This window comes from Capra hircus, chromosome 18 (genome assembly GCF_001704415.2).
Source record: "Capra hircus breed San Clemente chromosome 18, ASM170441v1, whole genome shotgun sequence".
NCBI lineage: Eukaryota > Metazoa > Chordata > Mammalia > Artiodactyla > Bovidae > Capra > Capra hircus.
Genome location: NC_030825.1, coordinates 63,142,817 through 63,154,533, shown reverse-complemented (window position 1 = coordinate 63,154,533; position 11,717 = coordinate 63,142,817). Strand labels below are relative to the sequence as shown.

The 11,717-nt window shown below is 43.2% G+C and overlaps 1 protein-coding gene across 1 annotated transcript; it reads right to left on the bottom strand.

The window, feature by feature from the left end:
• Positions 3,585-11,508, bottom strand: LOC102173463 (cationic amino acid transporter 3-like). Its single transcript, XM_018063033.1, is given in 12 exon segments — positions 3,585-3,628; positions 3,631-3,687; positions 3,842-3,950; positions 4,180-4,349; positions 4,548-4,744; positions 4,927-5,029; positions 5,130-5,269; positions 5,438-5,660; positions 5,816-5,928; positions 6,120-6,306; positions 10,381-10,539; positions 11,139-11,508. Coding segments are annotated over 12 exon segments (1,872 nt in total).

Here is an 11,717-nt window from a genome sequence, read left to right as displayed (position 1 = left end):
CATCTTATATAGGTTATGTAAGCACTCATCCTGTGTCTTATTTCTCCATTTCTTTGCCAAGCCTTTAGAGGGTTAGAGGGAAGGTTAAGTGATGTGTCCAGGCTCACATGGCCAGTAAAGTGGGGAGGCATGGGGTGGGGGGAGAGGAATGTGTAAAGCCTGGAGGGTGTCCACTTTTTACCCTTGTCCCTGGAAAGACAGCAGACCCTCTGTCATCTCCCAAACCCCTTCCTCACCTTCTTGCCCTGCTCACAACCACTCACTGACTTCCTGCGATCTGTGGGAAACACCCATTTAAATAACACACTCATGATATGCTCTTTCTCCTTCTTCTGCCAACTGTTTCTCTCCTCATCAATCTACACCAAGAATAATCATTTTAAAAATCTTTCTTTCCATGAGATGCTTACCTACATCAATCACTTCGTGATTTTCATATGAAAGTGAGATCAGATCAAGGGAAGAGGTTCTCATCTCACAGAACCCTTCACCACCTTCTCCTCACCCCTCTTTTCTCTCCCCTTCTCCCCAACTCTTCTCTGCATTTTTTCTCTCCTGTGAAATGATCTAGCCAGCACCAGCTATAGACATTGCTGTTGTTTAGTCTCTAAGTCGTGTCTGACTCTTTTCAATCCCCTGGACTGTAACCCTCCAGGCTCCTCTGTCCATGGGATTTTCCAGGCAAGAACACTGGAAACAGTTGCTATCTCCTCCTCCAGGGGATCTTCCCAATCGAGGGGTTGAACGTGTCTCCTGCATTGGCAGGTGGATTCTTTACCCTGGAGCCACCAGGGAAGACCAGTCATAGATTAGACATGGCCTTAAAGTCTCATTTTCTGTCCAAGTTGTTTAACAAAATATCATTTTCCCAAACAAATACTGTGGTCTCCCTTTGATAATTACTGGTAAATAAAAAGTTCCCTATCGTGGGTCATGTAAAATATTACATGTACATATGATTCTTTCATTAAATATTTCATCAAATGTAACTGAGCATTTATTGTATTCCAGACACTGTTTTAGCTACTGGGAAGCAAATTGTGATCAAAAGTGTGAAGAAGTGAATGCATCTCCCTTTTTTCAAATTCATATGTTGAATTCCAGATCCCCAGGACTTCAGAATGTGGGTGTATTTTGTGGGGGGCCTTAAAGAGGTAATTAAGAATAATGAGGTCATGAGGATGGGCCCTAACGAAGTTTGACTATACCCATATGCCAAGAGGCTATTAAAATGCAGGGAACATACACAGACACCAAGAGGTGACAGATATAGCAAATAGCATTACAGGACAACTAGATACATTGATTTTAGATCAACAGTGAACCTTAATACATATACTTTAATACACATCTTACATATACATCTTTTGTGCACATTAGCTATGCATCTTTCAATATACACATACACCTGTACAAGCAGATGTCATTTTATTGTGCTTTGCAGATGCTGCAGTTTTTTGCAAACTGAGGGTTTGTGGCAACTCTGAGTTGTCAGATGACAGCATTTTTCAGCAACAAAGTACTTTTAAGTTAAAGTATGTACATTTTTTAGGCAGAATATATAGCACACTGAATAGATTACAGTGTAGTGTGAACATGTTTATATGCACTCAGTTCAGTTCAGCCACTCAGTTGTGTCTGACTTTTTGCCATCCCATGAACCGCAGCAAGCCAGGCCTCCTTGTCCATCACCAACTCCCGGAGTCCACCCAAACCCAGGTCCACTGAGTTGGTGAAATAAAAAATTTGTGCGACTCTCTTTATTACCAGTTCTCTTTACTATGGTAGTCTGGAATCAAACCAGGAATATCTCAGCAGCATGCCTGCAAGGTCCTGTTGTGGTTGTTCAGTTGTTAAGTCGTGTACAAATCTTTGTGACCCCATGGAATGCAGCACACCAGGCTCCTCTATCCTCCACTATCTCCTGGAGATGTCCATTGAGTCAGTGATGCTATCTAAATGTAACATCGTCTGTTCTCTCTTCTCCCCCTGCCCTCAGTCTTTCCCAGAATCAGGGTCTTTTCCATTGAGTCAGCTCTGCACGTAATGTGGCCAAAGTATTGGGGCTTCAACTTCAGCATCAGTCCTTCCAATAAATATTCAGGGTTGATTTTCTTTAGGGTTTTCTGGTTTGATCGCCTTGCAGTACAAAGGACTCTCAAGAGTCTTCCCAAGCACCACAGTTTTCAAAAGCATCAGTTCTGCAGTGTTCAGCCTTCTTTATGGCTGAACTCTCACATCGGTACATGACTACTGGAAAAACCAGAGCTTTGACTGGACAGACCTTTGTCAACAAAGTAATCTCTCTGCTTTTTAATATGCTGTCTAGGTTTGTCATAGGTTTCTTTTCAAAGAACAAGTGTTTTTTAATTTAATGGTTACAGCCATTGTCTGCAGTGATTTTGGAGCCGGAAGAAAGAAAATCTGTCACTGTTTCCACTTTTCCCTCTTTTATTTGCCAGGAAGTAATGGGACCAGATGCTATGATCTTAGTATTTTTGAAAGTTGAGTGTTAAGCCAGGCTTTTCGCTCTCCTCCTTCACCTTCATCAAGAGGCTCTTCATTTCCTCTTCACTTTCTGTCATTAGGATGGTATCATCTTAGGTTGTTAATACTTCTCCTGGTAATCTTAATTCCAGCTTGTGATTCATCCAGCCCAGCATTTTGCATGACGTACTCTGCATATAATTTAAGTAAGAGGGGAACAATATATAGCCTTATCATACTCCCTTGCCAGTTTTGAACCAGTCCACTGTTCCATGTCTGATTCTAACTGTTGCTTCTTGACCTGCATACAGGTTTCTCAGGAGACAGATAAGATGGTCTGGTATTCTCATTTCTTTAAGGATATTCCACAGTTTGTTGTGATCCACACAGTCAAAGGTTTTGGCATAGTTAATGAAGCAGAAGTTGATGTTTTTCTGGAATTCCCTTGCTTTCTTTGTGATCTAACAAATGTAGGCAATTTGATCTCAAGTTCATCTACCTTTTCTAAGCCCAGCTTGTATCTGGAAGCTGTCAGTTCATGTACTGCAGAAGTCTAGCTTATGATTTTGAGCATTATCTTGCTAGGCTGTGAAATGAGCACAGTTGTTTAGTAGTTTGAACATTCTTTGGCTTTATCTTTCTTGGGATTGGAACGAAAACTGACTTTTTACTTCAACCTTATGGATGAACTTATATTTAAAGTGTCAGTCTTACACAATATAGGATTGTCTATGTTTCCTCCCCAAGTGGCCAGCTCTGTGCTCATGCTGGAGATGGGAACAGAAGTTGTTTCTCAGGTGCCAGGTTAACATTTTCTTTCTCCCGCTGGTTAGGTTGTTGTACTTTCTTTGTGAAAATTGGTCTTGGTACACAATTAAGAAGCATGTATTTTTCTGTATGTACATCATGCTTTGAAAAACGTACTTAAAAATTAGACAACATTAAGGTCACTTTGTCCTCTGGCAATAAAGACAGGGTTGTAGATGCGTACACTTTCACACTCCATAGAGGCTGAGTGTTCATGTAGCAGAAGACACCTTCTATGTATGTAGGGATTCTACACAGCATCTATGACCTATGTTTAAGATGACTCAGGATTAGGGGTGTTTTTGTCAAGAGTCTGGGAAGTGGAAGCTGGTTGTTGTCGCTCATTGTTCTCTAAGCTGTGTCGGATCCCATATCCAAAGTATATGAGAAATCCTAGTAAGGAAACGAGAAAATGAGAAGGATAAGTTGGACTTTTCCTGGTTACAAACATCCAATAGGCTTCCTAATATGGTGACCAAGAAGTTTAGGGTTGCTCAGTTTGGGATCAGTCACTCAAGGGGTCTCTTTATGCCAGAAAGCCACTTACCAATCACATTCCAGATGCTAAATATGGCCCAGGTCTGAGAAGTTATCTGCATCATCAAGTAAAGGTTCATGAAGATGCTCACCAGTGGGAGGACAGGCAGAGTAGGGACCTGTGGGCAGAGTCAGTCCATCCCTGAATGAGAGACTCTACCCAACGTGGGCAGGAAGACCACCCTTCAGACTGTGTATCCAGTGCCTACTCAGACTGTGTATGTAGAATACTGAGTGGGGATCAGGGAAGAGTCCATTGGTTTTAGCAGTTCCCCTCACTCCCTGGATGTTTAGACAGTGAGGCATGTTCACTCCAGGTGGACAGTTTGGGCACATAAGGTCACTTACCTTAAAATAAAGGTGAGTCCCAGGGCTCTGTGGCTGCCTCCAGATGATGACTGTGACCCCAATGATGAGCAGCAGCAGCAGCACAGCCCCTGGTGTGTACCCGGAGTCTCCAGAGAACCCCTTACTGGACCACTGGACCAGGATCACGCTCAAGATGATCATCAGGAGAACTACAGGGGTCAAGGTGGAGGAGAACAGGTTCAACTTCAGCAGCTGAAGATGTCAAGACCTTGGGTCACACCTCTCCCCAGGCTGCCCACCTCAGCAAGGGCCCTCATGTCACCAAGACTCCTCAATGGACAAAATACACACTCCAACACCATACTGTCAATTTCAGAAAACGACCAAAGAGAAATCCCACTGCTCACCGAGTATTGAGGCACATCCATAGACAATCTGGCCAGATTTCCTAGTGGGGATGGTACTGATAGGGAACCACAGACTCTTTAGAATGTTTGAGTTTCTTGCTTCAGGTTCAGAGTCCAACTGATGTTCATCAGGGACAGACACCTCAATTTCCTCCTCTGTATTCTCATTCTTGCTTAAATTCTGGTCTGGCTGGTACCTGAATTAGAGGTTTTAAGGCAATATTAACAGCAGTCCCTACTTAGCCAACATCACACAACCTATTCCACATTTGTCCTGTGTTAAGCAGAGCAGGACATTTAGAAGATAGCATGAAGGCAGAAGAAGTTTACCTCCCAGCTAATCTCCAAGACTCCCTACCAAGGTGCAGTGGCGTCTCACCTGAGGACAAGAACAGAAAAAGCTACCAGGGAGTAAACGAGCAGGGTGCCGACTGAGACGAGATCCACAAGATTTGTGAACGTGAAGAGTAACGCCATGAGCCCTAGAATGAGCGCACAAACAAGGTGAGGAAGGGAGTGAGAAACAGCTGGAAATATGTAAGTTAAAGCGTGGGTTTCAATTTTTTTTTTTTCTTTTTTTACCTGTAAGATTTCCAGCAGACATGATGGCCACGACATGGGTGTCTGTGCGGACATGAGTCCGCGTAAGTACCCGGAAAAGGAGCCCGTCCTCTGCCATCGCGTAGATCAAAGCAGGCATTCTGAACATGGAACTATAGAGTCTGGAAGAGAGAATGGAAACATGTAAGGACGTGGAGAAGCAGGACAGACCGGGGCTTCTGCTCTCTTGTCGGCTTGGGGTAAGGTGTCTCTCTGTCTTCTCTTCCAATTCTAGGGGTTGGGAGATCTGAGCATCTGACAGTAGACAGGGAGAAAACCATAGCACTGACCTGGATATAAGAGCACAGAGGGTGCCGACAGCCACGAAGTATCTGGCGGGGAGCCACAAACTATGGAGAATGGCTTGTGGCAAAGGGTCGTGAGGCTGAATCTGGTGGTAGGGCACCATGAGGGTGAGTGCCGCTGAGACACCAGAATAAGCCAAAAAGCAGATGAAAATCGTGATTACGATGCTCCAGGGGATGGAACGATGAGGATTTATAGCTTCTACCCCTGCAGAAAGGGAAGAAGTATTGGGTCAGGAAAACACACTCGGGTGAAATCACAAAATCCCCTTCCTTTTTGCACTCAACAATCAGGTTTCCCCTAAGCCAGGGGCAGCCAGTCTGTTCCCAAACCCCAGATGGGACACACAGTGGCCATGTTACCTTTAGTGGCAACAGCATCAATACCAAAAAAATAGTAGAAACATGTAGCTGCTCCCTGGAGAATCCCTTCAAAGCCGAAAGGTGCAAATCCTCCAGAACCCATAAGACCCAAGCTACGGTGAGAGAAAGAGAGAGAAAGAATGCGGGTGAGGTGTGTTCTTCCATCTCTACTGAGCTTCTCCCTTCATACCTCAAGTCCTGGGCTCCAGGACTCGCTTCATCTGGATCCATCAGCCCAGATATCTTTAGTCCACACTATACCAGCTCTGCATACTCTTCACCCATATATTATGGCCAATATTACCTTCCTGAGCCATAGATGTCACTGGATCCAGATGTGTTCAGTTTGTAGTCCTGTTCTGCGAGCCTCCAGTTATGCAGATCTCCCTTAATGAAGCCAGTGATGATAATGAAAATGAGAACCAAAAGGTTGGTTCCTATGGATATTTTGGTAACCAGGATTGATTCACGAGCTCCCAGAACCAGTAGTCCTGTGAGAAAGATGTAACATGAAACACTCAAACTATTGATACATTGATAGATACAGAAAGCAGGACACATTGGTCATAGAAACACCCTTTTCCAACAAAACAAGAGACAACTCCTCACATGGACATCACCAGAAGGTCAATACTGAAATCAGAATTGATTGTATTCTTCGTAGCTGAAGATGGAGAAGCTCTATACCGTCAGCAAAAACAAGACCAGGAGGTGACTGTGGCTCAGATCACCAGCTCCTTTTTGCAAAATTCAGGCTTAAACTGAAGAAAGTAGGGAAAACCACTAGACAATTCAGGTATGACCTAAATAAAATCCATTATGATTATACAGTGGAAGTGACAAATAGATTCAAGGGATTAGATCTGGTAGGAAGACTGCCTGAAGAACTATGGACAGAGGTTCCTAACATTGTACAGGAGGCAATGACCAAAACCATCCCCAAGGAAAAGAAATGCAAGAAGACAGAAAGTCTGTCTGACATACAGATGGCTAACAAACACAGGAAAAGATGCTCAATATCACTTATCATCAGAGAAATGCAAATCAAAACCACAATGAGCTATCATCTCACGCTGGTCAGAATGGCTGCCATCAAAAAGTCTACAAACAATAAATGCTGGAGAGGGTGTGGAGAAAAGGGAACCCTCCTACACTGTTGGTGGGAATACAAACTACTACAGCCACTATGGACAGCAGTGTAGAGATTCCTTAAAAAACTGGAAATAGAACTGCCATATGACCCAGCAATCCCACTTCTGGGCTTACACACCGAGGAAACCAGAATTGAAAGAGACACATGTGCCCTAACTTTCATTGCAGCACTGTTTACAATAGCCAAGACATGGAAGCAACCTAGATGTCCATCAGCAGATGAAAGGATAAGAAAGTTGTCGTACATATGCACAATGGAATATTACTCAGCTATTAAAAAGAAAGCATTTGAGTCAGTTCTAATGAGGTGGATGAAAGTGGAACCTATTATACAGAGTGAAGTAAGTCAGAAAGAAAAAGGTCAATACTGTATATTAACGCATGCATATGGAATTTAGAAAGATGGTAACAATGACCCTCTATGCGAGACAGCAAAAGAGACACAGATGTAAAAAACAGACTTTTGGACTCTGTGGGAGAAGGCGAGGGTGGGATGATTTGAGTGAATATCATTGAAACATGTATATTACCATATGCGAAATAGATGACCAATGTGCTTGATGCATGAAACAGTGCACTCAAACACAGTGCCCTGGGACAGCCCTGAGGGATGGGCTGGGGAGTGAGGTGGAAAGGGGGTTCAGGATGGGGGGACAGATGTATACCCGTGGCTGATTCAGGTCAATGTATGGCAAAACCCACCACAATATTGTAATTAGCCTCCAATTAAAATAAATAAATAAATGTAAAAAATGGCTGTCTGAGGAGTCTTTACAAATAGTTGAGGAAAGATGAGAAATGAAAGGCAAAGGAGAAAGGGAAACATATCCAACTGAATGCAGAATTCCAGAGAATAGCAGGGAGAGTCAAGAAAGCGGTCTTAAGAGAACAATGTAAAGAAATAGAGGAAAACAATAGAATGGGAAAGACTAGAGATCTCTTCAAGAAAATTGGAGATATTAAGGAGACACTTCATGAAAGGATAGGCAGGATAAAGGACAGAAATGTTAAGGACCTAACAGAAGCAAGAGATTAAGAAGTGGGGGCAAGAAATACCTAGAACTATACAAAAAAGGTCTTAGTGGCCCAGATAACCATGATGGTGTGGTCATTCACCTAGAATCAGACAGCCTGGAGTGTGAAGTCAAGTGGCCTTTAGGAAGAATTACTACAAACAGAGCTAGTGAAGGTGATGGAATTCCAGCTGAGCTATTTCAAATCCTAAAAGATGATGCTGTGGAAGTGCTGAATTCAATATGTCAGCAAATCTGGGAAACTCAGCAGTGGCTACAGTACTAGAAAATATCAGTTTTTCCAATCCCAAAGAAGGGTAATGCCAAAGAATGTTCAAACTACTATATAATTGCACTCATTTCAATGATAGCAATGTTATGCTCAAAATCCTTCAAGTTAGGCTTCAGCAATATGCGAACCAAGAACTTTCAGATATACAGCTGAGTTAAGAAAATGCAAAGGAACCAGAGATCAAATTGCCAACATTCACTGGATTATAGAGAAAGCAGGGGAATACAGAAAAATCATCTAATTCTGCTTTATTGACTACGCCAAAGCCTTTGACTGTGTGGATCACAACAAACTGTGGAAAATTCTTCAAGAGATGGGAATACCAGACCACTGTACCTGTGTCTTCAAAAATCTGTATGCAGGTCAAGGAGCACAGTGAGATCTGGACATGGAATGATGGACTGGTTCCAAATTAGGAAAGGAGTGTGTCAAGGCTGTATATTGTCACCCTGCTTGTTTAACTTATATGCAGAGTACATCATGTGAAATGCTTGGCTGGATGAAGCACAAAAATCACGATTGCCAGGAGAAATACCAACAATCTCAGATATACAGATGATACCACCCTAATGACAGATAGTGAAGAAAAACTAAAGAGCCTCTTGATGAAAGTGAAAGAGGAGAGTGAAAAAGCTGGCTTAAAAGTCAACATGCAAAAAGCTAAGATCACAGCATCTGGTTCCATCACTTCCTGGTGAATAGAAGAGGAAAAAGTGTGGAAGCAGTGGCAGATTTTCTTTTCTTGGGCTCCAAAATCATAGCAGACAGTGATTGCAGCCATGAAATTAAAAGATGCTTGCTCCTTGGCAGGAAAGCTATGACTAATCTAGATAGCATATTGAAAAACAGACATCACTTTGCTGACAAAGGTCTGTATAGTCAAAGCTACAGTTTTTCCAATAGTCATGTATGGATGTGAGAGTTGGACCATAAGGAAGGCTGAGCGGTGAAGAATTGATGCTTTTGAGTTGTGCTGGAGATGACTCTTGAGATTCCATTGGGCAGAAAGGGGATCAAACCAGTCAATCCTAAAGGAAATCATCCCTGAATATTCATTGGAAGGACTGATGTTGAAACTCCAAAACTTTGATCACCTGATGGGCAGAGCCGACTCATTGGAAAAGATTCTGATGCTGGGTAAGATTGAGGGCAGGAGCAGCAGAGGGTGACAGAGTTGGATAGTATCACTGACTCAATGGACTTAAACTTGAGCAAACTCCAGAAGATAGTGGAGGACAGAGGAGCTTGGCATGCTGTAATCCATGGGGTTGCAAAGAGTTGGCTATGACTTAGTGACCGAACAACAACAGCAAGCAGACAAATAGTTGCCCAGGGCTGGCAGTTGGGAGTGGAGGACAAACGGACAGTGCTCAGTGGGTAAAGGGTTTCCTTTTGAGGTGATGAATGTGTTTGGAACTAGATGGAAGTGATGGTTGCCCAATGTTACAGATGTACTAAATGATTGTACACTTTGAGATGGTTAATTATTGTGGCAATCTTCTCAGAATACAAGTCTAACAAATCAAGATGCTGTACACCTTAATCTTACACAATGTTGTATGTCAATTATACCTCAATGAAGCTGGGAAAAATAACAAAGTGGTTAATTCTATGTTACGTGAAAAAAAGTGAATGTGAAATTCCTCTCAACTAAAATAAAAATCTTTGGCCTCAGTACAGAGTACGATTTGTTGGTCTAAGTAAATGATCCTCAGCTGGGGTGTAATTTTGTTCCCCAGGGGACACAATTGCCCAATCTCCAAGGGCAATTGGCACTATATGGAGACACCCTGATTGCCACAGTTTGGGGTGGGTAGATGCCGCTGGGTATCTAGTGAGCAAAGGTCAAGGAAGATACTCAACACTCAATAATGATAAAAACAAAAACAAAACTAAAATTCACAGACAGCCCCTGCACACCAAAGAATGATAAGCCCAAATTGTCGATAGTGCCAAGGGTGAAACACAATGGTTTATGTCTTAGCTTCTGTCTCTAAGCTGTTCTTTCTATTTCGAATCCCCCACCATTCTGCCATGTCATGCCTTTCCTACACCAGCTCCCACTCCATACCCTGCTCTCCCCATCCGATTGTTGAGCCCTTTCTCACCTGTCATCAGCAGTACCAGGCCCAGGGCAAAAAAGTCTGCATATGTGGCCAGGGAGTAAAGCAGGTGCAGAGAGAAAGTTTCCTGTAATGCCTGAGAGATTTGATTCCCAATCAGGCTGTCAAAGATGTAACTCGAAGCCCTGGCCAAGCTGGCAGTGCCTGCAGGGGCAGAAGGAGTACTCATTGACAAATAAGAATTGATGTGCCATAGGATCTAAAAACACAGATAAAATATCTGTATATACAAAAAGCCTATATATACAAATACCTGCTAAAAAAATACAAAATATCAAAGAGTTTCTTTTCATGGGCTAGGGAGAGTAGATCAAAATTATTCACCAAAATGTCAGGTGTTTTAATATGTTAGGAGCTGATCAATGTTATACAAGAACAGAAAACACGTAAGTGGGACTGGGAGGGCTGGGATAAGGCATGGAATTTGAAATCAAGTGGTAAAGGAAAATCCCAGGAAGGCAACAACTGAGCAAAGACTTCACTGTGGTGAGGGGATGAGCCTGTGGGACACACCTCCCTCTCACCTACTCCCTACAGCTCCCTTTCCTTCTGGGTTCATGGTCCATCATTTAAGGACACAGGATAGAACTGAGTTGAATGTAGTTGTGGGATCTTCCTGACACTATTATCAACTTTCCCCCATGAGGCCAAGAATAAAGTGCTCATGAATGACTGAGAACCCAATCCTTCAATATAGTTTCCCAGTCTTAAGCCCCACACCATTCGCTGCCCCATCATCTCACCAATGACTAAGGGAAGTATGGAGTTCCAGCCAATGATGAAGGCATAGAGCTGACCCATCGTGACATAGCTGTAGAGGTACGCAGAACCAGGGTGTGGTACCCAGGCCGCAAATTCAGCGTAGCAGAATCCAGAAAACATAGAAAACAGGGCAGCTACCAAGAACGAGATGATGGTTGCTGGTCCAGCTATGTACTTGGCCACTGTACCAGCCACAAGGTACATGGCACCTCTCAGCATCCTGCCCACACCCAAGATCACCAGGTTTTGGATGTTCAGAAGAGCCACGGGTCTCTTAGACTCATCTATGGGTTTCGGCGGCTGCTTGCGGATGAGCTTCTGACCAAACTGGCGAACAAACTGAAGCAACATCCTAGACGTAGTTGAGGAGGCTACAGTGTGCTGAGAAAAGAAGACAGAAAGCCATTAAGAATGTCCATCCACTCTTGGCACTGGGGATCCAATTCTATGGAGTATGGAAGTGATGGGGAGCAGGTGGTAAAAGGACACATTGGGCAAGCTCACCATCTCTGAGATTTGGTTTCCGCATTTATAGAGAAGACTTCGAATTTGTCTCAAAG